Source organism: Panthera leo, chromosome B1 (assembly GCF_018350215.1).
Source record: "Panthera leo isolate Ple1 chromosome B1, P.leo_Ple1_pat1.1, whole genome shotgun sequence".
Lineage (NCBI taxonomy): Eukaryota > Metazoa > Chordata > Mammalia > Carnivora > Felidae > Panthera > Panthera leo.
The window spans coordinates 203,128,159-203,154,976 of record NC_056682.1 but is presented as its reverse complement, the minus strand read 5'-3'; the positions used below and the strand labels follow the sequence as shown (position 1 = coordinate 203,154,976).

At 47.9% G+C, this 26,818-nt stretch overlaps 1 protein-coding gene across 9 annotated transcripts in view; it reads left to right on the top strand.

Moving 5' to 3' along the window:
* The window catches only part of FAM193A (family with sequence similarity 193 member A), a 162,543-nt gene that overhangs the window by 85,143 nt on the left and 50,582 nt on the right, over positions 1-26,818 (top strand). For 7 of the 9 annotated variants that reach the window (XM_042937066.1, XM_042937065.1, XM_042937067.1 and 4 more), the window contains 5 exons: positions 10,066-10,223; positions 10,761-10,928; positions 14,146-14,380; positions 20,874-20,998; positions 25,098-25,245. In XM_042937066.1, coding sequence (XP_042793000.1) covers positions 10,066-10,223; positions 10,761-10,928; positions 14,146-14,380; positions 20,874-20,998; positions 25,098-25,245 — 834 coding nt within the window. Of the gene's footprint in view, positions 1-9,533; positions 9,554-10,065; positions 10,224-10,760; positions 10,929-14,145; positions 14,381-20,873; positions 20,999-25,097; positions 25,246-26,818 lie in introns of those variants that run through there. The other 2 variants (XM_042937069.1, XM_042937060.1) reach the window with 2 other exon arrangements.

Here is a 26,818-nt window from a genome sequence, read left to right as displayed (position 1 = left end):
CCTGAGAACCAGGTGACAGTGGTGTGAGTCTTGGTCTGAGTTGGAAAGCCAGAGAACCAGGACTGCTGACATCCGAGGGCAGGAGGCGGGGGTGTCTCAGCTGAAGCGGGGAGTCAGTTGGCCCTTCCCCTTTTGTCCTGTGACCCTCAGTAGAACAGATGATACCCACCCTCACTGGTGAGGGGATCGTTTTTATTCAGCCTACCAATTCAAATGCTCATCTCTTCCAGAGACACCCTCACAAACACACCCGAAAATAATGTTTTACTAGCTGTCTGTTACCTCTTAGCCCAGTCGAGTTGACACGTAAAATTACTTATCATGGTGTTTGTTTATGCAGTAGCATTGCTGGGTTGTAGGTAGTTCAAATGTTTATTACATTTATAAGATAATAGCAGTTTCCCAAGTGATCATTCCAGTTTCTATCCCTGCCAGTAGTGTTTGAGTTCCAGTTACCATATTCTTGCCCACACTTAGCATTGGGTAGGCAGACTTTGAAATTGTTTGGGGGTGGGAAAGAGTAAGGCAGAGAAATGGTGGTACCCCTGAGGTCCCACTAGGATGGGAGACCTGGGATCTCTTTCTAGAAGACTCATCTTTCTGTTGAGATGGGATTCTCAGGCAAGGCTGCATAGGGGTGCAAGTAAGGTGGGGTGGGGAACGTGGAAGTTGAGAAAATTACTGTCGGAAATCTTTTTTATAACATTTTTTTTGAGAGGGAGACTGGATTTCATAGGATGGGAAGAAACTGGGGAGTGGGTAAGGTTTTTACATGGTCTTCTTGAGAAATGAGAACAGTGAGCTGTCAGGGTGTCCAGGTTGTGGCCTGAGTCCCTGTTGAAGGCGCAGACATTGCCCCCCTCAGCAGCACCCCCTGTGTTGGACAAGGAGAACAGGGTGGCAGGGCTGCTTGGGAAGGGTCAGGGTGGCTGCATAGGCTCAGCAGAAGCTGGGCCTCCGGGGTGTCCACTTGGCTCAACAGCCCCCCCGCCCGAGATGCACTGTTCCTTCCACTGGACACGTGCATGCATCCACCCCAGCCACTTTGTCCTGGCTCCTGTCTCCCTGCCCGCGCCCCCCCCCCCCCAAAGTCAGGGTGTCTGCACAAGCTCAGCACAGAATAATAGACCCTAGGGATAGTTTTTGAATGAAAGGAACAAGCTTACCTTTAATTTATATCCAAAGGTAATGTTTTAGGACCTCAGAACATTTACAAATACTCTTCCTGCACAGTAGAGTTCACAATATTTTGTTCGTATTCTGATAATGGGGGAGGACATGTTCAGATCTTTGGAGGGCCTGCTGTGTATGGGAGGGCCTTGTTCCTGACTTCTGTGGCCTGGTGGGCCTGGGTGCACTGCTTGTCAAGGCTACTGAGGAAGGAACAGAGGTTATCTTAATGTTTAACATTCTTCGCTGAGGCCAAGCAGAGACCCACGAATGTATGGCCTGCTCTGTGCAGGAGAAATTCAGACAGGCAGAGAGGTGGGGTGGTCAAGGTGTTTTGTAGAAAGAGACCTGCGAGGATATAGGCGTAACTCAAAACAGTCTGCTCCTTAGTAGTCAGAACCAGGCCTGTGTTGAATTTAGCAATTTGGTTTCAGTTAATCATTCATCTGTCTCTTTATTTTTAAAAATTTTTTATTAAAATTTTTTTACTGTTTATTTTTGAGAGAGAGAGAGAGCGTGCGCGCGTGCATGAGTGGGGTAGGGGCAGAGAGCAAGGGAGACAGAGAATCTGAAGCAGGTTCCGGGCTCTGAACTGTCAGCACAGAGCCTGATGCGGTGCTCAAACCCACAAACCATGAGATCATGATTTTAGCTGAAGTTGGACACTCAGTGGACTGAGCCACCCAGGTGCCCCCAAAATTGTTTTCTTTGAAGAGGTCTGTGTCACACTCAGGCATCCTGCCACAAGGAAGACTTGGCAGGTTTTTTTGTTTACAAGTTTATTTTATTTTATTTTTGTTTATTGGGAGAGAGTGCATGAGCGAGCAGGGGAGGGGGAGAGAGAGGGAGGGAGGGAGGGAGGGAGGAAGAGAATATCCCAAGCAGACTCTACACTGTCAGCACGGGAGCCTGATACATGCCTTGAACCTGTGAACTGTGAGATTATGATGTGAACCGAAATCAAGAGCTGGATACTCAACTGACTGAGTCACCCAGGTATCCCGAAGGTTGCTTATTTTAAAGCCTTCCTTTTGATTCTGGACATTAGCAATTGTGTCCGTGTTCTCAAATATGTCATTAAAACATAAGTCTTGCATTTTATACTAAGGAGCCTGATTCTCCAGCAGTTATGTGCCTGCGGGTCTTACCAAGGCATATAGTCTCAATTTAAACCGGCCATTCAAGAGTTTGCTAATATTTGTTTGTATCTTGAATGTTTGCCCTGTTGGGTCTTGGTTCCTAATACAGACATATCAAGTTCCTTCATGGTGAACATCATGAGAGTGGTTGCTGATACAGGTTGTCACTACCACTCAGAGCTGTCAGATTGGGCCGACAGAACTGAGCCTCACAGATACATCGTCCAGGTGGTGGTCGTTGGCTTTTCTTGCTTAATGTAATGATTTTGAAACTCCTCTCCGTTGTTTTATGTATCCATAGTTAATTCTTTTTTATTTCTGAGTAGTATTCCTTATCCATTCACCAGTAAAAGGACATTTATGTTTTTTGGGTTTGCTATTAACGGTACAGCCACTGGTAACATTTGAGTACAAGTCTTTGTGTGGACATAGTTCATTTCTCCTTGTTAAATACCTAGGAGTGAAATTGCTAGGTGTAGTTAACATTTTAAGGATCTGTCTTGGAATTTTTCAAAGTGCTTGTACTGTTTTCCAGCCACGTATGAGAGTTCCTGTTAATCTGTGTCCTCACCAAGGCTGGATACATTCACAGTCCTTAATTGTGGCCATTCTAGTGGCTTTATAGTGCATCTCAGGGTTTTAACTGGTATTTTCTTAATGACCTGATGAACATCTTTTCTTGTACTTATTTTCCATCTGTATCCCTTTGGTGATGTGGCTCTTCAAATCTTTTGCCTGTTTTTAATTAGGTTATTTCTTATTATTATTGAATTGTCACAGATCTCTATAGTATATTCTGAATACAAGCCTTTCGTCAGGTACATTTTTCAAATATTTCCTCCCAGTGTGTGGCTTGCCTTCTCATTGTATAACACTATTCTTTGAAAAGCAAAATTTTAAATTTCTATCAAGTCCAGTTTATCAATGTTTTAAAAATAATTTGAGAGAGAGAGAGAGGGAGAGAGAGAGAGAACACACATGGGCGTGCGCACATCCAAGCGAGGGAGGGGCAGAGAGAGAATCCCAAGTAGGCTATACACTCAGCATGGAGCCCAACATGGGGCTTGATCCCACGACCTTGAGATCATGACCTGAGCTGAAATCAAGAGTTGGATGCTTAACTGACCGAGCCAGGAGCCCCCAGTGTATCAATTTTTAAGTGATTTGGGTTTTTTGTGTTCTATGTAAGTAATCTTTGCTACCCAGGGTTATAAAGATTTTTTTGCCCTGTGGTTTTTTCTAAATGACTTCTGTTTTGAGCCCATATATTTGATCTGTGATCCTTTTTTAAATTTAATTTAATTTTTTTATTTTATTTTTTTTCAGTATATGAAGTTTGTTGTCATATTGGTTTCCATACAACACCTAGTGCTCATCCCAAAAGGTGCCCTCCTCAATACCCATCACCCACCCTCCCCTCCTTTTTTTTATTTTAAATGTTTACTTATTTTTGAGAGAGAGAGAGCATGAGCAGGGGAGAGGCAGAGAGAGAGGGAGACACAGAATCTGAAGCAGGCTTCAGGCTGTCAGCCCAGAGTCCGATGTGGGGCTTGAACCCAAGAACTGTGAGATCATGACCTGAGCCGAAGTCAGACGCTTGACCTACTGAGCCACCCCGGCGCGCCGATCTGTGATCCATTTTGAGTGAAATTTTGTATCTTCTGTAAATTTTTTACAATGCTTATTTTTTTTAATGTTTATTTATTTAAAAAAAAAATTTTTTTTTTTTTAACATTAATTTATTTTTGAGACAAGGAGAGACAGAGCATGAACAGGGGAAGGTCAGAGAGAGGGAGACACAGAATCTGAAACAGGCTCCAGGCTCTGAGCTGTCAGCACAGAGCCTGACGTGGGGCTCAAACTCACGGACCGCGAGATCATGGCCTGAGCCAAAGTCGGCCGCTTAACCGACTGAGCCATGAGCCACCCAGGCGCCCCAATGTTTATTTATTTTTGACAGAGAGCGAGAGAACACGAGCTAGCATGTGCATGAGTGGGGGGAGGGGCAGAGAGAGAGGGAGACACAGAATCTGAAACAGGCTCCACGCTTTGAGCTGTCAGCACAGAGCCCGACGTGGGGCTCAAACCCACACATCGTGAGATTATGACCTGAGCGAAAGTTGGACGCTTAACCGACTGAGCCACCCAGGCGCCCTGATCTGTGATCTATTTTGAGTGAAATTTTGTATCTTTTGTAAAGTAAGGTTGAGGTTCATCCTTTTTTTATGTCGATATCCATTTGTTTCAGAACTATTTGCTGAAAATACTATTTTTCCTTGTTAAATTAGCTTGGCATCATTGTAAAAAATCATTTGGTACTGAATGTATGGGTCTACTTCTGGACTCTGTCTTCCACTTTACATATATTACTCATCCTTTTGTTAGTACCTTAAAAGTCTTGGTTCCTTAAGCTTTTTAGAGTAAGTCATGAAATTATGTAGAGGTTCTCTGGCTTTGTTCTTTTTTTTTTTTTTTTTTTAATTTTTAAAAATGTTTTTATTTATTTTTGAGGCAGAGAGAGACAGAGCATGAGCTGGGGAGGGGCAGAGAGAGAGGCAGACACAGAATCTGAAGCAGGTGCCAGGCTCTGTCTGAGCTGTCAGCACAGAGCCCGACATGGGGCTCGAACCCACGAGCTGTGAAATCATGACCTGAGCTGAAGTCTGGAACTTAACCAACGGAGCCACCCAGGTGTCCCTACGCATTTCTCCTTTTAATTCCTGCTCCATGTATTTTGAGCTCTGTTATTGGCATGCTTATTTACCACTGTTACTGCTTCTTGTTAAATCAGTCATGTTGTTATTATTATTAATTTTGTCTTCATCATCATCATACCCTTCATTCATTGCTGCTAACATTCCTCATACTAATGCCAGCTTTAGTATGGTGGCTCATGGAGCCACCCAGCCTTTTTTGGTTAGTATTTGCATTCAGTATGTTTCCCAACCTTAATTTTTAACCAATTTGTCTTTATAATCTGCTGTAGAAAGCGCAGTGGATCTTGTTTTTTAATCCAATCTATCTTCTAACAGTTGGAAAATTTAACTATTTCTATTTCATGTCATTATTGATATGTTTGGATATAACTCTACCATCTTTTTTTTTTTTTTTCTATTTTTTCCCGTCTGTTGTTTGCTACTCTTTCCTTCCTGTTCCTTCTTTTCTTTTCGATTAGTTGAATACTTTTTATGGTTCTATTTTACCTCCTCTTGGCTTATTACCTATTACTTTGTTTCATTTTTTTTCTTCTTAAAAAATTTTTAATTTAGTTTATTTTTTTAATTCACATTCAAGTTAGTTAGCATATAGTGCAACATTGATTTCAGGAGTAGATTGCTTAATGTCCCTTACCCCATATAGCCCATCCCCCTTCCCAGAACCCCTCCAGTAACCCTCTGTTTGTTCTCCATATTCAAGAGTCTCTTATGGTTTGTCCCCCTCCCTGTTTTTATATTATTTTTGCTTCCCTTCTTTTATGTTCATCTGTTTTGTATCTTAAAGTCCTCCCTCATATGAGGGAAGTCATATATTTTTTTTCTCTCACTAATTTCGCTTAGCATAATACCCTCCAGTTCCATCCACGTAGTTGCAAATGGCAAGATTTCATTCTTTTTGATTGCTGAGTAATACTCCAGTGTGTGTGTGTGTGTGTGTGTGTGTGTGTATGTGTGTGTGCGCGCGCACGCACACACACGCACATACATACCACATCTTCTTTATCCATTCATCCATCGATGGACATTTGGGCTCTTTCCATACTTTGGCTATTGTTGATGGTGCTGCTATAAACATGGGGGTGCATGTGCCCCTTTGAAACAGCACACCTGTATCCTTTGGATAAATGCCTAGTAGAGCAATTGCTGGGTCGTAGGGTAGTTCTAGTTTTAGTTTTTTGAGGAACCTCCATACTGTTTTCCAGAGTGGCTGCACCAGCTTGCATTCCCGCCAACAGTGCAAAAGAGATCTTCTTTCTCTGCATCCTCGCCAACATCTGTTGTTGCCTGAGTTGTTAATGTTAGCCATTCTGACTGGTGTGATGGGGTATCTCATTGTGGTTTTGATTTGTAGTTCCCTGATGATGAGTGATGTTGAGCATTTTTTCATGTGTCGGTTGGCTATCTGGATGTCTTCTTTGGAGAAGTGTCTATTCATGTCGTCTGCCCATTTCTTCACTGGATTATTTGGTTTTGGGTGTTGAGTTTGATAAGTTCTTTATAGATTTTGGACACTAACCCTGTTATCTGATACGTCGTTTGCAAATATCTTCTCCTGTTGCGTTGGTTGCCTTTTGGTTTTGCTATGTTTCATTACTTTTAGTGGTTCCAGAATTCACAATATGTATCTTCAACTTTTCAACCTCTACTTTCAAAGAATATTATATGCTTAACATGTAGTGTTAAGAGCCTTAAAAAGTTGTACTCTGAGCTCTACCAGTGTCTGTATAGTCATCTGCTTTTCTCATACAAATATAGCGTTTACCGTACATTTTTATTACTTTAGCTTTAAATAGTTAATTATCTTTTTAAAAGACTTAATAAACGAGAAAAGTCCTTGTCCTTTCCCTCTACTCCCCTTTATAAGCTTGGTGTTCTTCACACCATTCACCTGCGCTCTTCTGCCTTTAACATTTCCTGTAGTGCCGGGGAACTGCTGTTTGTTTGAAAACTTTTCCTTTGCCTTCATTTTAAAAAGTTGTTTTTGCTAAGAATTCTAGGTTGTTGGTCATTTCTTTGCTGGCTTCCCTATTTCTGTCGGAAGCATGTTGCCATTCTTGTCTTTGCTCCTGTGTGCAGAAGGGATGTTTTCCTCTGCCTGCTTCTCCGATTTGCACCCCATTGTTGCTTTTTGGCAGTTTTCACTCTGATGTGCCTTGGTGTGGTTTGCTTTCTGTTAATTGTGCTTGGGATTAGATGAGCTTTTAAGATATGCCAGTTTATGGTCTCCTCAAATGTGGGAAATTTTCAGCTATTTCTTTATACAGCCTTTTATTCTGGGATGCCATTACCTGCATGTTAGACATCTTGACTTTTGTTTTAGAAATGCTTCGTTTGTTTTTTTTCAGTCTTGTTGCTGTACCTCATTTTGGATTATTACTTCAGATTTATTGATACTCTGTTGTAAGACAGCTTATGTTTTCATTTCTAGAAGTTCCATTTGCTTATGTTTTACATTTTCACTTGCTGCTCTTGTGTTTTCTGTTTTCCTCTACTTTCTGAAACTTACAGAGTTTATAATCACCAGTTTGAGATTCTTATCTCTTGGTTGCATCATTTTTGTTATTTTGGGTTCTGTTTCTCTTGATTGGTTTCCCTCATGGTTGTGAGTCATATTTTCTTTCTTCTTGGTTTTGTTACTGGATGCTGGGCATTGTGCATTTTACCTTGTTGAGTGCTGGATTTTGTTGTATTCTCTTAAACTGTGTTGGATTTGGACAGAAGTTAAATCTGTGTAAGATGAGCACTACAAGGTGGCACATTTAAGGATTTACTGTATGGGCATGTGCTATCTTAAAAGGCCTCATTTCATCCCTTGTCACCAGGAAATGTTACTTTTCAGGTTCTTGGCTGCTGTTCGGAGTCTGTCCTGTGTGTCAGGTGCTAGTGCACAGCAGTGAGCAGGACGGAAAGGGTCCCACTCTTGTGGAACTGAGCTTCCAGTGATGAAGACAGGTGAAAAACAACACAGTGACAACAGGAAAACAAGGGAGACACCAGGATTTCAAAGAGCAGTTTGTGATATAAGAGATTAACAGGGGTGATCAAGGTCAGGAGATGGGCACCCACACCAGTGGTTTGAACAGGGGCACTTTTGCGTGGAGAGCCAAGTGTAACAGATCAACTAGCCACATCTGGGAAGGGAACGCAGAAGAATCCAGCAGTGGCACATCTAGGGGGCAGCCACTACCACGCAGCTTAGGGAGACGACGCCAGGCAGGACCCCCTGGGAAGAGGCTCTCCGGGTAGCGGAGCAGCTGCTGAGGAGCTGCAGGGCGCGTCAGGTGGGCTCAGTCCACCTCGCTTCTCCGACGGGACGGGCCGGCGGGAAGAGCCCCTGCCTCCGCAGTGTCCCTCCGGCGCCCCCTGCCGGCAAGGCTCCGCTCGGCGCCAGCAGCCGGGGAGGCGTGTTTGCCGGGGCTGCTCCCACACAGACCCCGGAGGCAAGGGTGCATTTGGGGCCCAGAGCCCAAAGGTTGACCCCTGGCTCCCCCGTTTCTCTGCTGAGGTGTGCCTGCTAGAACTCTGTCCGTCTGCCAGGCCATTCACAGGGCTAGGGGCTTAGCGCTCCAGGCCGAGAACAAGTACGGTGGCAGGAGGGCAACAGTGTGCCCTGGGAAGGCTCGAGGACTGTGTTGAGATAGTTAGAGTCTGTTCGTAGCTGCTATGGAAGTTCTGTGCAGGGAGGTGACAGGGTCTCTCTTGCTGCAGCCACCACCCTGGCTGCTACTTGCAGAGGAGCCGCGGGCACGGGCGGAGCCGCCACGGTCGGTCGGCGGGCACAGGTGACGGGGCGTGGCCTGGTTGGGCCCGGGTCGTGCATCCGCCGAGGCTTGGAGTCGCACGGCGGGCAGCCTTGCTGTTGGGTTCGATGGGGGTGGAGGAGCGAGGAGACCTCCTCCGCGAGGGGCACGGACCTGCTGTCCTTGGGGGGCAGCCTGCTTCCGCCAGCACCGCCTGCGGACCTGTGGAGCCTTTTCAGGCCTTTCCCGTCGCGGTGGTATTAGAATGGCCTCATTTTCGGGTCCCCTGCCCTTTGCCGGGCTGTCCGTGGTCCTCCTTGGTGACAGCCGCCCCCCTAGGCCACGGTTGGGACTTGGCACGGGACCGCGTGCCGCGGACTCTGCGAGACACCCCGCAGTCCCGCTTGCCCCCGCCCTCAGTGCTGGCCCGCCCCTGGCTCCCGCTGCGCCCCGCCGGTGCCCGGACTCCAGGGGCCGCACGAGAGGCCCGGCGTTCTGCGCTCCCCACGGGTCTGCCCGCAGACGCCACAGCCCGCGAGGGAGGGCTTGCGGCCCGGTGTTCGCGCGTGCGCCCTCCCTTCGGCGCCCCTCCCGCGGCTCTGCCCTTCTCCTCAGCCGTGCGGGCGATGGCCGCGGGGCCGGCTGCCCTGTTGGTGCCCTTTCTTCCTGGGGCGGGGGTGGGGGGGCGGGGGGGCAGGGGTCATCCGCTCTCCGACAGGAGCCCACTTCCCACATCGTACCAGAGTCCTTCTCAGGTCCCGTCATCGAGGGACAGGGTGCCAGCTGGGTGGGTGTTGGGGTCGCGTCCCAAGACCGGAGAGGGCCCGGGGAGGGGGTAAAGGTCGCATTTCTGCCCCCTGGAGTGGCTGTTGGGCGTCCAGTCACGGAGGTCGGAGCCCGCTTCGTCCCGCCGCCTCTGCCCAGAACGTTCGCGTGTCCAGCCCCCCGTCCCTCAGAACACGCGGCGCAGCCACTTCCGGCGACTTCCGGCGGGCTCCCAGCTGGGGCCCCCGGCTGCGCCCTGAGCGCCGTCCCACGGGTGGGGGCCGGCCCGGCGCTTCTCTGGAGAATGAGCGACGTTTTCGGACGGCCTTCCCGGGATCAGGTGGCGCTGTCTGAAGGCGAAACAGTCGCTTGCAAAGGTCTTGGGGGTCAGGAAAAGTTGCCCGGGCGAGGCCGTTGGGGATCTCGTCAGCGTCTAGGTTTAAATCTGTTTCTACAAGGCCTTTTTCTGACGCGTTGATCGCAAATTTGTGCCGTGAACGTTTGAACGTAGTCTGTTCTGTTGTCTTTTTCAAGCAGGGCCAAGACTTCCTTCTTCACTCCCCTCTCAGCGGCTCGCAGCCGGAGGCGGGCGGCGGGAGGCTGGCCCTCGGCGCACAGACGCTGCCCTCGGCCGGGCTGGGCGCCGCCCCCTCGGACGCCGCGTGTGCTTGCGAGGCCTGCAGCGAGCGCAGGTACGGGTGCCCCCCCCCCGGGGTGGGAGGGGGCGCGGGGGTGGGAGGGGGGGCGAGGCGAGGAGCGCGAAAGCCGCCCCCCTGCGGAGGGGGGTGGGAGGGGGGGGCGAGGTGAAGAGCGCGAGAGCCGCCCCCCTGCCCCAGGATGCTGGGCAGGCCGGCACTGCGGCTGCTGCGGGCGGAGGGGAAGAGAAGCGGGGACTTAGGGGGCTCGGGACCGCAGCCACAGCGGCCCGCCCCGCGCGGAGGGCGGGACGGGGCGGGGGTGGGTGGGTAGCGGGGGCTTCCTGGGGAGTGAGAGCAAGAGCTGCCTGGGGAGCCTCTGCGTTCCCTGTGTGGGATGCCAGGTGCGTTAGCTTGCGTCGTGCGAGGAGGGGCCCCGGGACAGCGGTCCAGGGTCCGGGGACCGGCAGCTGTGGGCACCTGGGGCCACGGCAGTCGGGGTGGCCCCCCCCCTCCCCTTGGGCTGTCTGGAAGGTGAAGGGCGACACCGACCCTGCGCTAACCCTGACCTCCTTGCTCTTGTCCCTCTAACAGAGAGATTTCGGCAGACACAGACCGGGAGCCCCAGCAGCTGCAGAACTACTGGTCAGAAGTGCGCTACATGGTCCGCTGCATTTACCGCCAGGCAGGGACTCCGCTGGCCGACGACCAAGACCAGAGTCTCGTGCCGGACAAGGAGGGGGTGAAGGAGCTCGTGGATAGGTACACGTTGCCCCCTGTGTCATGTCCCTCCCTCACCTGTTGCGGGGGAAGCCTCCTCTCTGCTTGGGGGGGGGGGGGGGGTCGTCTCCTTTCAGGACCTAGTGAGCTCCGCTGTGCGTGCTTGGCCCCAGGGGGGCCAGTCTTCAGCAGACAGACTGCCAAAAAGCACACCTGCTGGGTAAAGTTTCCAATTCTAATTCTGATGAAATACCTCTTGTCTGTATAATAAAAAAAAAAAAAAATGAGTTGACATGTTTCTTTCATTTCTTAGCGCTGAGACAGACCGTAACACTGCTTTTTGAGTACTTTCTGTGCCGGGGGTGATCTAAGCACTTCCTCAGGAGGCACCCTTGCATGTAGTTAACCCAAGGAGGACAGGACAGGCAGTTACCCCACCGTCAAGATGAGAAGCAGCTTCCGTGAGGCCAGGCAGCTTGAGAACGCATGTAAGCGAGTAGGGGGCCTGCTGTAGCCAGGCCTGGACGTGTGGGTGATTCTCAGGCAAGAGTGGCTCACCACATGGCGTCTGTTGTTCAGCAGCACTTTGTGCCCGCTGACACTACAGAACTCGAGGTGGCCATACTTTTTATTCTTCCTTACAGCTTGTAGCATCTTTCTCCTCTTTTTTTGACATGTTCCGAATTAGAGGAATAAATTTGAGCTGGATTTCATGGATCGATTCTCCTTTTGTTTTCTTTTTCTCACATCTTGCATGCAACACCTTTGGGGGTCTTAGAAACCCTTGTTTGCTGTAGAGTATGGTTTATCTGTGGAGACTGGAATAGTGATTGGCCATGGGTTCTACTGACTAGTGGGTGAATCCGGCCAGTGTGTTTAGCGCTTGGCCTGTGTTCCAGGAGGCGGTTCTGGGTGGTATGTGCCTGTTTTAGAAGTTAGGTTGCCAAGTGAGTATGAGGAAGGCACGTAACCTGCACCTCAGGCCCATGACTTCATACACTGAATGCTTAGGAAGTGGCTAAAGTCAAACGAGGCAGTTGAAGGAGAATACCCAGCAGGTACAGTGTGGTGAGAGATGTTACCATGGAAATTAGAAAGGTAATACTGTGAATTGTGAAGGTTTGGGAAACAGTGTTGCTCTAAGAGTGAAATAATCCTGTTATGTGCAAATCTCACGCCCCCGTCTAGAAGTGAGTATGTCGGATAACCGTATTTCCCCTAGTCCTTGCATCCAGGAACGCTGCTGTTTTTGTTGTTCATGTGCCGACACACATCAGGAGAGGGATGTGTGTGATGCCTGTACAGCTGGTGACGATGATCCTTTCCTCCTTTCCGTGGCCCCCAGCGTCCTGCATGGTCCTGCTCTGCGCCACTCTCATACTGTTAATCACTGCATTCCAGCTGTGCTGGCTCCCGTCATTCCTCTGCTGGCCACACTCGCTCCTGCTCCAGGACCTTTGCATTTGCTCTTCTGTCTGCATTGTTCTTGCTTCCTCGGGGTTGTTTTTCCTCCCCTCAGTTGTTCACATTACTTTTCGGAGTAACCTCAAAGAGGCCACCCTGAGATCTGAGGCGCCTCCCTGCCATCACTATTCCTCCCCTTGCCTTCTTTCTTACTACGTTACTGCCATTACCTAGAATTCCATCATATATATGCACGTGCCATAAGCGCCACGTGGGCGGAGAGTTTCTTTACTTGGCTTCCTCACTGCTGCGGTTTGACGGTTAGAATAACCTTCACACAGGCACGCCAGTGCTTGTTGACTGTATGTATGGATGAGCCGCCCGCATCTTCAGCGTATTCCTGCCTCTTGGTCATACGGTTTTTAAAAAATCTACTTGCAGAAGTACCCCATGGCCATTTCATTAAATTTATAGAATACAGAGAGGGACAGAGACCTAAAGTAAAACAGATGTACAGTTCTCCATGCTAAGAGGCATCCAGTCTCCCTGTAAGTTTGATTGTTCCTCTGTCATTTGAGTCTTCGGTAGTGTCCATTTAACACACGAAATGCATTCCGTTTCACAGGACAGTTGTACTGGAAATTAAGAAACTGTCTATCTGAAACATACTGGCCTCAGTGGGAGTCCCATCAGTTTTTATTGTTTCTCTAGCCACATTGTGTATAAGGCTTCCCATGTTTCATTGCTGGGTTTCACCTGGTTCTTGTCTTTGCAACTCAGGTGGTGCGCTAATTTAAAACTGAAATAGATGGCAACTTACTACATTCTTCCCTTTTGACCAAACGTGGTGCCCAGAAGGTGAAAGGATCCATTATTTAAAGTCCAGGAACTGTGGCCTAATATGTTTTACAACTCGTGTCTAATGAAGCACTGGCCTCAGAGTGCTTCCTCCTGGTGGCGGGTCACAGACAGATACCGTCGTCACCCCAGTGATCCTGGGTTTCTGTGTGCAGGCTCCTCAGAAGCTCATACTTAAGAGGAACAGCCACTTTACAAGTAGATTATCTACAAGTTAGGAAAGAAGTTCTTAAAAATGTTAACTGCTATTGTGGCCCAATGGAAAGGCCTTTACTAATTTTTTCCCTGCTCCTCATTTTAGAGACTTTATTTTATACGCTTCTTTGGGTTTTTTGGTGGGGTAACTTAAAAAGGGATGTATTGTTTCGACAGTGTCCTCTGATTATAAAAATAATAAGCCCATTTGGATTGTATACTGAATTCATAGAAAGGACAGAATAGTCTGCATTAGTCCTCCAAGCCAGGTATCACTTCTGCTGGGATCGTCGCTTTTCACCTAACATACGGGCATTGAAAATTAATTGTCTTCAGCCTCCTGTGTTTTTAGATAGTCTTGCGGTTGAGAAAGCACATCCCTCCCAAGACAGCTGCTGCGGTGCCTGTGTGTAAGCACTGCCACCTGCTGGTTCTGTGAGTTCCAGCCTTTTACCCAGCCCATGTGGACTTCTGTGTTTGGCTGAGGGATGAACTCAGTGATCAGCTGAGTCAGTACATGTGCGAGCCAGTGCTAGTGCAGGGTAAGCTCTGAGTAAATACTGGGGTTTTTTGGGTCCATTAGCTGGTGACTTTGGAGTTCTCGATGCTTTCTGTGCCTCGGTTCCTCTCTGTTGAGTGGGGTGATGGCCCCTCTCACAGGTGGTTGAGAAGATGGCTGCTGTTGCTGTCGTCGGGCGGGTGCCTGTGCAAAGGCTCCGGGACGTTGCTCGTAGAACAGTTCCAAGGAGGGCCTTGTGTGGATGGGATACGGGTGAGTGGTGACTCTCTCTTCTCTGCGCAGGCTCTGTGAGAGGGACCCTTACCAGCTGTACCAGCGGTTGGAACAACAGGCCAGAGAGTACGTGCTGGAGATGAAGGTCCGGCTCCTCCGGCAGCTGTCGGCTGCATCCAAAGTGAAAGCCCCATCTGCCCTGCAGGGCCCTCCACAGGCACACCAGTTCATCTCCCTCCTTCTCGAAGAGTACGGTGCCCTCTGCCAGGCGGCACGCACAATCAGCACCTTCCTTGGCACGCTGGTAAGAGGGAAAGCTGCCTTTCTCTGGTTCTGCTGGGGAGAGCTGTGGAGAAGGACTGTGGTCGTGCGAAGCTGTGAGGCTTGTGTGTCGATCGCGCGTGCCGTCACGGGCTCCTGCTTGGCGGTGTTCAGGCATGTAGGAGAGAACCTGATTCCTCTCCCTTTTCTCTTCTCTCTGGACTTTGCCGTGGGATAAAAGTGTTGTGTGAATTGATATCCGGGCGACACATCATAGGAATGCTCTTTGGAGGCCTTGAGGCCTAGGGAGGGAGCGATGGGGACCATATGAGGTTAGGACCAGTGTGTGTGCATTAACAGGGAAAAGAAAGAGAGATGGCTTCTGTCTTGAGTTGTTAACTCTGCTGTCAGCGTGCGCACGCAGAGCATGAGTCCTGTAGAGGGCACTTCCTGACAGCCCTGTGGCTTTCGGTCATTGATTGCACAGTCCAACCCTGGGTTAAGGATGGGTTCACAGAAACAAGTGAGAACACCTCCCCCCCCCCACCCCCCCCACCCCACATACCTGTCTGGTAGTGCTAACAAAGGAGTGTCCTTTCTGACCACTTCACAAAGGTAAGTTAGCACAGGTGGGTAGAAAGAGGCACATAGTGGAAGTACAGTTACTGGAAACCAGCTAAGCTGGAGATGAGTGCCTTGGGTCAGCCCTGGCAGTCAGTGCAGCTGCCAGTTGGAAGGAGACCATGGTACCCAAGAGACCAGCCATTCATGCTTTCTGGACTGTTACAGAAATAGCAATTTGCTGATAGTCTGTGGAGCTGTTGCTCATCACCTAAATTTTATTATTAAATGATACTTCAGGGGCGCCTGGGTTCGTGAGTTCCAGCTCCGCGTCGGGCTCTGTGCTGACAGCTCAGAGCCTGGAGCCTGTCTCGGATTCTGTGTCTCCCTCTCTCTCTGTCCCTCCCCTACTCACGCTCTCTCTCTCTCAAAATAATAAACATTAGAAGAAAATTTAAATGATACTTCATTGGGCTAGTTTTGAGTACTTTCTCAGGGGTAAAACTACATTTTGAAACAAATATAGTAATCAGTAATCCCTAAAGTTTTAAATGTAATGGTCTTTATGTGACTCTAAAGTTGATAGAGCTTCCTGCTAGAGAAATTTACAGGCACGCAATTTGGCAAGTAATTTCAGGGGGTTCACGGACTTCCTCAAGCATTCCTGTGGTAGACCTTGCCATTCCTGTAAGTGACTCCCTGCATCTTCGAGGAGAGCTTGTGTTGTGAGAAAAGGACTGCTGAGTGGGAGGGGCAGAGTCTCTGCTTCAAGATGCGATTCTGCAACTGGATGCCAGCGCCCCGAGCGGGGCCAGGCTCGCCTCTGACACCTCACTCCTTCCTGGCGCGTCTCGTGCAACTCTTCCTCTTCTGCCTCGACTTACTGAAAGTAAGTCAGAAGTTCACATCTAGTGCCGTCTCCTCTGTGACCACAACCTTGAGACCTTCCTGAGTCTGCTGTGAGAGGGGACAGCCGAAGTTAAGAGTGTCTCCTGGCTGTCTGAACTTCATGCATAGCAGTGAAGAGTGCTATCGCAGTGCCCCAGCTGATGCTTTAAGTCCAGGCCCTCCTCAGGCAGTTAGAGCGGAATATGGCTCTGGAACCAAACAGATTGATTTGGACCCTGCTTCTTGGAGCAAATTCCTAGAAATTTACGTAGAAATATTTTCTTGTGGTTTGGAAAAAAATTCGTAAGCGCGAAGAACAAAATGTAGTTTGGTCGGTGATTTATGTCACTTTGGTTGCACATGGAGATACTCTCTTTGGTTTCCGGTGGTACAGCAGACGAGATACCTTGAACGCTTCCTTCCTTCAAGGGAAACAACTGAATTACTGGATGACAGAAACTAAAACAAGATACGAGCTTTTACAACACATTGCTGAGGAGGCATGAGAGGCAAGAAGCCTTAGGGGTGAAAAACACACCGGCCGCTGGAATTCTGAGTAACTTGTGTGCCCCAAAGCCACTATTCACTCCAAAGATTTATAATCCTGGAAGACAGGATGTACAGCCTAGGTCCAACCCCGGGTGGCATCGGCGCGCAGTGCTGGGCCTGCAAATGGCCACCACCTCCCTGTGAGAGCGAAGGAGAGGCCCTCAGACTGGAGGGACGGCAAGGGCGTATGCCCGTTGTGATCTTGGGGTGGGCAGAGGTGAAGTACAGCCTCCCCAAAAGTGTGTAACTGTGAACCAACTGCCTCCTCGGCTTGTGGTCTCAACAAGTGCTGTCGGTGGGGTATCGCAACTCCCAAGCCCACAGGTCACCTGACGGTGATGGAGGCTGTCATGTCAGTAAATCAAGCAACGTGCACGTAGTGGGCTTGGCGTCATCCCGGGTAACCACAGTAACCTTGTCGTGTCACAAAAGCTGACTGTGACTTCTTATCACTGACTCACACCCAGTCTATATACAAATTCTCAATTACCTCCAGAACCTCTTTTACGGTTGGAGCGCTCAAATCAGGATCCAACAAGGTCACACAGTTGTAACGCTATCCTTCCAGGCCCAGCTGGTGATCTTTGCAGGACAAGAAATTGACACAGCTGAGTTAAGATTGAGTTAAAGTTAGTGCCTGAAGGCAGCAGTTCTCAACATTTTTGGACTTGGGGCCCTTTAAACTTAAAAACTGAGGACTCCAAAGGGCTTTTCTGTCTTTGTATATTTTATCTGTTAATATTTGCTGTATTGAAATTAAAACAAATTTAAAACTATTAAATCACTTTTGAGATGAGCCCCATTACATAACATAAATAGCACATATTTTAAAATAAAAACTATTTTCTTTCTTTCTTTCTTTCTTTCTTTCTTTCTTTCTTTCTTTCTTTCTTTCTTTTTAATGTTTATTTTTGAGAGAGACAGAGCATGAATGGAAGAGGGGCAGAGAGAAAGGGAGACAAAGAATCCGAAGCAGGCTTCAGGCTCCAGGCTGTCAACACAGAGCCTGACGTGGGGCTGGAACTCACGAACCGCGAGATCACTACCTGAGCCGAAGTCGGACACTTAACTGACTCAGCCACCCAGGCGCCCCAAAAAGAACTATTTTCTGAAGCATATTTAGTAAGAAGAGGGGCGTCATTTACATTTTTGCAAATCTCCATAGTTTCTGGCTCAAACAGAGGACACATGGATTCTTCTAGTTGCTTTTCCGCTCATGCTGTTGTCATAGGTTACTTTGGCTGACGTTATTGATGAAAATCCTGCCTGACACAGATGTGTATTTGGAAAACGGAGGAGTATTTTAGTAGCCTTTTCAGCCATTTTTCTTGGAGAGTACAACAGTACCTTAGTGCTTCTTAAATGTTTATCTTTGGGAGAGAGAGAGAGCGAGAGCACGTGCACAAGCGAGAGCGGGATAGAGAGGGGGACAGAGGATCTGAAGCAGGCTCCACGCTGCCAGCAGTGAACCCACCTCGGGCTCAAACTCACAAACCGCAAGATTGTGACCAGAGCCGAAGTCAGACGTTTAACTGACTGAGCCACGCAGATGCCCCCAGAGCCTGTTAATGGTTAGTTGCAGTGTAGACTCTGAAACCCTTGAGCTGACTGTATTGTTAACATCAGAACCATTATTGTAGCCCACACTTTGAGTGGATGTGCCCATGCATGGGTTTCTAGCATCATGCATTGGTTATTTGGAAAATACTGGTTCACTGAATAATTTAGTGCACATCTTCCTGATGATATTCAGTATAAAAAGTGACCTTTGTTACTGTCACCACTGATCCTTATCAGAATGGAGAAGCTTCAAGGCCAGTGGCAATTTTCCAAAGTTCTGATTTTTGCTTGAAAGCTTGATTTTTTTCCAAAGTTCTGATTTTTGATTGGTCACAAATCCGGTCAATTATTTTCCTTAAAGCAGCAAATTGGCTTGCTGCGCAAACCCTGCCTGCTAAGTTCTCTGCTAACTCGACTGGCTTCTCTTGGAAACATCTCCTGTTTTTCTGATTCTGCAGAACCCATGGCATACATCTAGACATAGAAAGAATTTTTAAAAACATGACTTTCATGGGAAATGTACTTGTGGGTTTATTCCACACTGCCCTGGAGAATCAGAGGATGATGGGGTCATAGTTTATTTTTTTTAATTAAATTAAATTAAATTTTACTTTATTTTATTTTTAGAGAGAGAGAGTGCATGAGTGGGGCAGAGGGGCTGAGGGAGGAACAGAGAGAGAGAATCCTAAGCAGGTTACACACTCAGTGCAGAGCCCAGCAAGGGGCTTGATCTCATGACTCTGGAATTGTGACCTGAGCTGAAATCAGGAGTCAGATGCTCAAATGACTGAGCCGCCCAGGTATCCCGATAGGGTCACATTTAACAAAATGTATTTTATTTTATTTTATTTTATTTTATTTTATTTTATTTTATTTTTTATTTTTACTTTTATTTTTATTTTATTTATTATTTAAAACATTTTTTAAATGTTTGTTTATTTTTGAGAGAGAGAGCATGAGTGGGGGAGGAGCAGAGAGAGAGAGGGAGACAGAATCTGAAGCAGGGTCCAGGCTCTAAGCTGTTAGCACAGAGCCCGATGGAAAAGGTTTATTTTAAATATTAAAATAAAATTAGGACTAAAGTTATGCTTGCCACTGTCTAAGAAATGCCTTGCTAGACTGCAGTAATCATTGAAATCTGAATTTCTATCCACAAGGACAGAAGAATCTTGACTATCCTGGTATTTCTCAAGGTCTGTTACAGAACTTGATTCTAAATACCTTCTCTTTCTTCTTCCAAATCCCAAAACCTTCTTGCAGTTGAATGTGAAAAGTAAAACTAGCCTGGATATAAAAGCCCAAGCCTGAGTCATTGGCGAGCTTGTTCTCGGCGCCTCTGGCTCAGGCAGCACCGAGTCCCGGCCACGCTCACACACAGGCGCTGCTCCCCCCTCCACCCGCCCCCTCTGTAGCTGTGAGCGCACGTCTTTCCCGGAGCCCCCCTCAGCTGGCCGAGGGACTGCTCTGGCTGCTGCCTTAGCTCCTACATGTTCTCTGTTGTAGAGACGAATTGTGAATCGGATCACTGCCTACTACTCTGTCCCCTGGTGACTCCTGGGGAGCAGGGACCTATGGTTCTGGTCTTTGTGTTCCTGTACCTGGCACAGCACCTGCACAGAGTAGTCTCTGCTGAGGTCCGTGACACGTGGCATGTTCGACATGTCCTCTGTGGCCACGTCCTTAGTACATTTTTGGGGTAATGGTTTCTCATTCCAGAAATGGGGCTGAGTTTATTGGTTCCTGGGCCAGTGTTCCTGTATTGAATACAGGTGTTGAAAAAGCACACCTACGGGAGCGAGAGGAAGCTCTGGAAACATGGACGACACTGGGGGTTTGAGGTTCTCTGCAAGCATCACGGGTTCCTTAACCAGCTCTCTCTCTCTGTAGGGTATGAGGAGAGCGCTGTAGGTGGCGGAGCGGACACACATCTGCAGTGTGGCGGTGCCACTGTTGTGCGCTGAGCACGGTCTCACTGGTGTTTGTGCTCAGGAACAGGAAACGATGGTTTTAATTCAGTCTCTCAGCCCCCGTGCCAGCCCGTTATCAGGGGGCAAAACATGGAGTGTTCTTGGGTGGACGTTTACTGACATCTGCAGGTGTGATCACTTTGATTCACTTTGGCTAACTTGTGGAACAGACCACTGAAGGTGCTCACTGTGAGTACTTCGTCTCATGGACTGTTGGCTGCATCTTGCTGAGCAGTGCCCAGAGTTGGCGGTTGCTTAGGGAAGGAGCATCTCCCTGTGGACGTGAGACGGTGAGACGCAGGTAGTGCACGCCTGTAGCTTCCTGGTGGAAGCATCGCTTCCCACACAGGCGTTTGCTTGTAGCAAGATCCGGTAGAAGTGAATGCCGCGTTTAGGGAAGGTGCCGCTGTCTCTCCTGGTCACCTTGCGTTGAGGGCAAACGGATGTCACCCTCCGTGATGGCCAGGACACTCCTGAATGTTTAAAAGATGTCTCGAGTAACTGATGAGTTTGGCTGCGTTTGTTAGGGAAAGGAAAGACCTGACTTTTCACGGCATATCACTAGTGGGGCAATTATTTGCATCTATCAGAATGGGAGATTTCTCAAGACAGGCAAGAAAATGATTCTCCTGTCATATCAGAGGGTTTGTGTGCACTTAAATTGTGTGAGGAGTAGGACTTGCAGTGCGTTTTGGAAGCACAGTTGTACGGAATGACCATCAAATATACGCATGTGTTTCTCTCTCCCCCTGTTGTTTCTTCAGCTTGTGTGTCTTATCCCCTTTCTCTGTGTGAAGGGTTTAGAAGGGAGGAGAGATGGGGGTCCCGTGTGCGTGTGGCCAGATACCTGCATCGGCTTGTGCTCTGGGTGCACAGGGAGCAGCGACCCCTCGTCCACAGGATGTTCGGGCCTGTGTAGAGGATGGCGGGGGCGGATTCTTCTGGGAAGTTTTTAGTCTTCATCAGCACAGTACATCTTCGTTTGTTTATTTATTTATTTGTTTTAACTAGGAAAACGAACACTTGAAAAAGTTCCAGGTGACGTGGGAGCTGCATAATAAACATCTGTTTGAAAACCTGGTCTTTTCGGAGCCACTTCTCCAGAGCAACTTGCCGGCACTGGTGTCACAGATCAGGTATCTGGTCTTAATCTGCATGTGTCTCTGTGAGGTGACAGCATGGGCCTTTTCCCTGTGGTGTAGCATGTGTACATCTGAACACCACTGCAGTGTGCAGGTTCTTGCCCGAAAAGTCGCAGGGCTTAGGGAAAAATACAGTTTGGACAGAAACTCAAAACCCCGAGAGCAATACAATTAAACTTTAGAATAACAAACTCCGCAACAATGCCTCTAAGATTTAGCACCGCAAAGTGACGGATCACTAAATTCTACGCTGGAACCAATTTTACCGTATATGTTAACTAACTAGAATTGGAATAAAAACTTGGGGCAAAAAAAGATTTAACACCACAAACTTGTAAATAAGGACAAGGACATAGGATTTTACTTTGACAAGACTCAGGCTTGGCCCGGTGGCTGTGACGTAGTCTGTACTGTGGCACTCAGGTGTGCAGGGGGAATGGGGAGAGGGTGTGGGAGGTGAGAGGACGGCTCCAGCATGGACCCGACAATGCCAAGGGGCTCCTGGGCACTGAGGGCAGGGATTTGTGTCTCTCAGATGCTCCCTCCGTGCCTTTGTTCAGGGCTTGGGTTCTTCTTACTGGTGTAGAGTATCCGTGGGGCTTCCTCATGTGTGCCAGCATGGGTGTGCCAAGTGCAGTACGCAGGGCATTTGCCCTGGTTGATGCGGCTGGGGGTGTGTGTGTGTGTTCCCACGTGGCTGTGCTCAGTTGGGAGGAGCCTCTTTGGGTCTGCATTCCCTGTGTGCTGCCTAGCCAGGTGCATGCTTCCTGGGTTCTGCAGCGTGGTGATTTTGTTCTATGGACTTAACCACATGTGACCAGACTCCTACACTCTAGACGTTTAATAACAGCATGGACCACGGTCACCTTTATTTAAGTGTCCATGCTGAAATTTATTTGGACCAGGTTGACAGAGAAGGGAATTTTTTTTTAATGTTTGCTTATATTTGAGAGAGACAGAGACAGAGAGAGACAGTGTGTGAGCGGGGAAGGGGCAGAGAGAGATGGAGACAGAATCTAAAGCAGGTTCCAGGCTCTGAGCTGTCAGCACAGCTTGGACCCACGATTCACGAGATCATGACCTGAGCCAAAGTCGGAGGCTTAACCGACGAAGCCTCCCAAGAGCCCCAAAGGGAAATTATTTTTTAAGTAAATAAATTATTATCGTAGTTGACTTACATAGCACTTTTTTCTTCTCTTGAAACCCATGTATCAACCTAGTTTTCATTTCCCATATTCCTAAATTCTATCTGAGGGATCATAACTGTTCTCACTTAACACTCACCTCTAGAGAAAGAAGAACTCTAAAAGCAGTTGGATAAAGGTAATGGAGGCAGAGAGATCAGAACAAAGTGTTGTGTGGGTGTGGCCTATGCTCTGCTTGGCTCCTGACCCCTGCCGACATCCCCTTCCCCTTCCCCACAGCCTCTTCTCCGCCCACCCTTTCCCTCTGTGTCCACTCTGCAAGCATCTGGCACATTCCGTGGTGGGGGCATGGATCCCTGAGTGTCCTAACTTTGACCCCCCCCCCCCCCCAGAAGAAAGAGGGGAAAATATTCAAAATTGTGAGTTTGAAATGCAAAACATGGTTTTGTCCCTAGTCACGACATTGAGATCCACCAAAAGCACTTTTTATGAAAAGACGTGAGTTTTGGGAAGGGGGAGGGTTCTTACAGCAAGATTCCAGGGCCTTGTACTTTCTTGTTCTGGTGAGCCAGTCAGTTTGATGGGCTTATCATCAAACTGGGGCTGAGTGAGCAGTACCTGAAACGTGTTCCGAAACTGTGCCTTAGTTCCAGATTTCTTACTCACTCATTGCACATGATGGTAAGACTCCAGAGACTGGCAGTGTTTTAGTCTTGAACGTTAATTCTGGGGTCAGGCTGAAGTATTGCTCATGGGAGCAGGGTGGGAGCCAGGGAAATAGAGATGGGGACCGAGCTGGGGAGGAGGCAAGAGAGCGTTCCCCAGGAGGACTGGTGATGCCCAAAGCTCTTCTGTGCTCCCTGGCAGACTCCCTTTTCAGACCCAAGAATAATTCAGGTTTGAGCTTCTGGCGTATAGATACCCGTTTAACAGTGTGTACCAGTTTTGGGATGAGTTGTATACAAATACTATCCCCTAAAGTAACGACCACGGCTGTGGCATGTAAAATCTGTAGTTGCAAGTATTTTAATTGACACTGGGCTCTGGGCCTGTGTTTAACTTTATTATAAAGTAAAACATAGAGAAAATTACACAAAGCAAATGTATAGCTAAATGAATTGTTGGCAGGTGAGCATCCCATGGCCACCCGTGAGCACAGCCCCCGGGAAGTCAGTACCTCTGTGTGGCCCGTCCAGACACAGGGTCCTCTCCCTGAGCTGCCGCTGAACTGGCTGCCGTGGTAGTCCTGCTCTTTCTTTTTTTTCTTCTCATATTACTCAGGTGTGCGTTGCCATCGTCTTGCCTAGTTTTTTGTTTGATGTATCTTTTGTATTTTGGTTTTTTTCAAACACGAATTATTTAAGCGAGGCTGACCTCATGTAAAGGAACCAACTAAGTTCAAGAAAGTTATTTCTCTCCTTTTTTTTTTTTTTGAACAGCTTTGCTGAGATACAATTTACATGCCATACAGTTCACTCATTTAAAGTACACAGTTCGATGGCTGTTGGTATATTACATCGTCAGCTATTAAAAATTGTGGTAAAGTATGTACAACATAAGACTTGCCATTTTAGCCACATTTAAGTGGACAATTCATTTGTATTAATTACATTCACAGTATTGGGCAACCATCACCAGTATCTGTTTCCAGAACTTTTTCATCACCCCGGAGACTCCATCATGGTTAACTAACAATTCCCCACCCCTTCTTTTCCCCATGTCTTTGGTAATTCTTTAACCTCCCGGTCCCCACCCCACCCATCCTGTCCCTTGTAATTTATCTGTTGAAGAACCTGAGCCCTTGACCCTTCAGAGATGCCCAGAGTGTGGACCCTGCAGCCTGCGTGCTCACAGGGCACCGCACAGGCTTTCTGTCTGTGCTGCCGGAGAGCTGGTACTGGATCCAGAAGCTTCATCAGACCTGTTTCCTTCCCTGTGGCAAGACCAGGAGCCTCACTGTCTGCTTATTTGTTGTTATGGGTATTAGCAGCGATTGCCCAACTGGATTTTATTTTAAATATATAATATTAATTGTTCGGGAAATGTTTAATTAGGTTTGTGAATAAACTTACCAAAAGTGACTTCATTTCGTTCTCCTTATCACTTATTTTTTCACATGCATGGTATTTGTAATCGAGGTTACCGTGAGTATCTTTCCATGGTGTTATTATGCATTTGCAAAGTGAATATTTAGATAGTGACCCGTGTGTTCAGCCACTGATGCCATGTGCTGTGAGGACATTCTTCGTTTTCTCTCTGGATTCCAGTCCAGCTCTGCTTGAATGTAAGCCCTGTGCCTACACATTGTGCTCCGATTACCCCACCAAAGATGTCCCGGGACCCCTGACTGCTTTGCTCTCCATTGGCTCAAAATGGAACCTGTATCATGGTATAGGAGGAGAGCAGTTCTCACTTCTGTAGAAGGGGGAAGAAAAATGTGTGCCGGGCAGATACCGGTCTCCCTTAACATCCCCGTTTTCCAAGTGGTACAAGAGAGGCAGGATGACATTACATAGAAGATGGGCTTTGCGTGAAGCATGGGAATCTGTCTGTGATGAGCAAGGCTGTGGAAGCAGGAATGGGAGAGAAAGCAGCTGCTCTGGGACTGATGAACAGCCAGCCAGAGGGCTGTGTTCTCAGGCCCCGGGCCCACCCACTCACTGTGCAGAGCCCAGAGCAGCCTCAGAATCTTGGTCTTTTAGAAGAGTGTTGTTTGGTGGGGTTTTTTTTGTTTTGTTTTGTTTTGTTTTTTTTTTTTTTTTTTTGAGCTCTTCTTTGAGCTTCTCCTTGATTCCAGATTCTGTTCTGGGTGCCTCACAGCAGCCTGGTGCAGTGCTTAGCGGTGTCCCACTTGGCACATCGGGAGAGGAGGTGACGGAAGCAAAACTCCCGTCTCTGGCCTGGAGCCTTTGGACCCCTTTCCTTTGCTGAGATGCCTCTCTCCCTAGGCTGGGGACCACAACACACGACACATGCAACGAGGACACGTACAGCACCCTGCTGCAACGGTACCAGCGCTCCGAGGAGGAGTTGCGCAGGGTGGCTGAGGAGTGGCTGGAGTGCCAGCAGAGGATCGACGCCTATGTCGATGAGCAGGTGAGTGTGTGCTGCCAGGAGATGTTGTGGGCCAGGCACGTGTGCCAGGGTGACCAGGGATGGGGAGGTGCAGGTGCGGTGACAGGGAATGGGGAGGTAGGTGAAGGTTGGGGGATTCTGGCCACTGACTTTCCAGAGGGAGCAGAGACACTGCGGTGCCACAGTGGTCTTCATTCAGTTGTGCCTGAGGGTGGCAGCAGCTGTTGATCAGGTCACTGTTGGCCTGGCTACACCCACCACCACCTGCATGCGCTGCCACCTGGCTCAGTGTCCCCTCAAGAGTCTGTGAGGCCCTTGGGAGCTCCTGAGCCTTGTAATTTCAGGAACCACTTCCTGAAAGCGCTGCCATTCAGAGCCCATTCTCGGTCTCTCACCATCTAGAAAAAGAGCGCATTCAGAACATAGTTGATTGTACTTGGCAGGTGCTGACAGGGACGGAGGAGGACCAAGAAGGCAGGGCCCTCCTCTTGGAGATGGGGCCTGAGGGCAGGTGCAACTGGTCAGCAGGAGCCTCTTAGGACAGAGTGTGGGACTTCCAGAGGGCACCCCAGCCTGCCTGCCCGCCTTTCTAAAACTGCAGGAGGGTGGATAGAGGAGGAGGAATTCAAAACCGCCCTTTCCAAGATAACAGGGTATAAGGAGTGATAAGGAAGCACTGACAGAGCTCTGTTTTACTTTTGAGACTCTGGGATTTGGATCTGCCCTACTGCAGACCCCGTGGATGCTTTCTCTTTTCATGTTATAGGTAGGATGAATATAAATGCAGTTCTGGTTTTAGAAATTCTTTCTTCATTTCTCCAGTTAAACTGTGACTAAACACATAAATGCCTCAGGACAACTCTTAGAAAAAAGGAAAGACTGAGACTTTGCAGAAATGGAGAAAACCTTTGGGAATAGGAATTTTCTTATGGATCTGTCCCTGAAATTAAATGTCTATTTAGGAATGTAATGCATAGTATTATCACTGCTATTCTGATGAAAATGGAGTATATGTAAAAACAACAATATGGTTATTTTCTCTAGGAAGGAGAGTACAGTTTTACTTTAAAAAGTAAACCTGAAATTAAATTTATTTCTTTAAAAGTCATGTTCTTGGGCACCTGGGTGACTCAGTTGGTTAAGTATTGCAGTTCACAAGTTCGAGTCCCGTGTCAGGTTCTATGTTGACAGCACAGAGCGTGCTTGGGATTCTCTCTTCCTCTCTCTCTGCCCCTCCCCTGCTCTCACTTGCGTGCGCTCTCTCTCTCTCTCTCTCTCTCTCTCTCTCTCTCTCTCAAAAATAAATAAACATTAAAAAATAAAAAATAAATAAATAAAAGTACATGTTCTTACAGCTCTAAATGCTTACAGTAAAAAGTAGGAAAGATCTTAAATCAGCAACCTAACTTGGCAACATAAGGATCTAGGGAAAAAAGACTAAACCCAAAGCTGGCAGAAGGAGAGAAACAATAAAGATTACAGCAGATAAAATACAGAGTAGAAGAAACAGTGAAACCAGACGTTTGTTCTTTAAGATCATCAAAGTTGTCAAATCTTTAGCTATATAGACTAAGAAAAAAAAGAGAGAAGACTC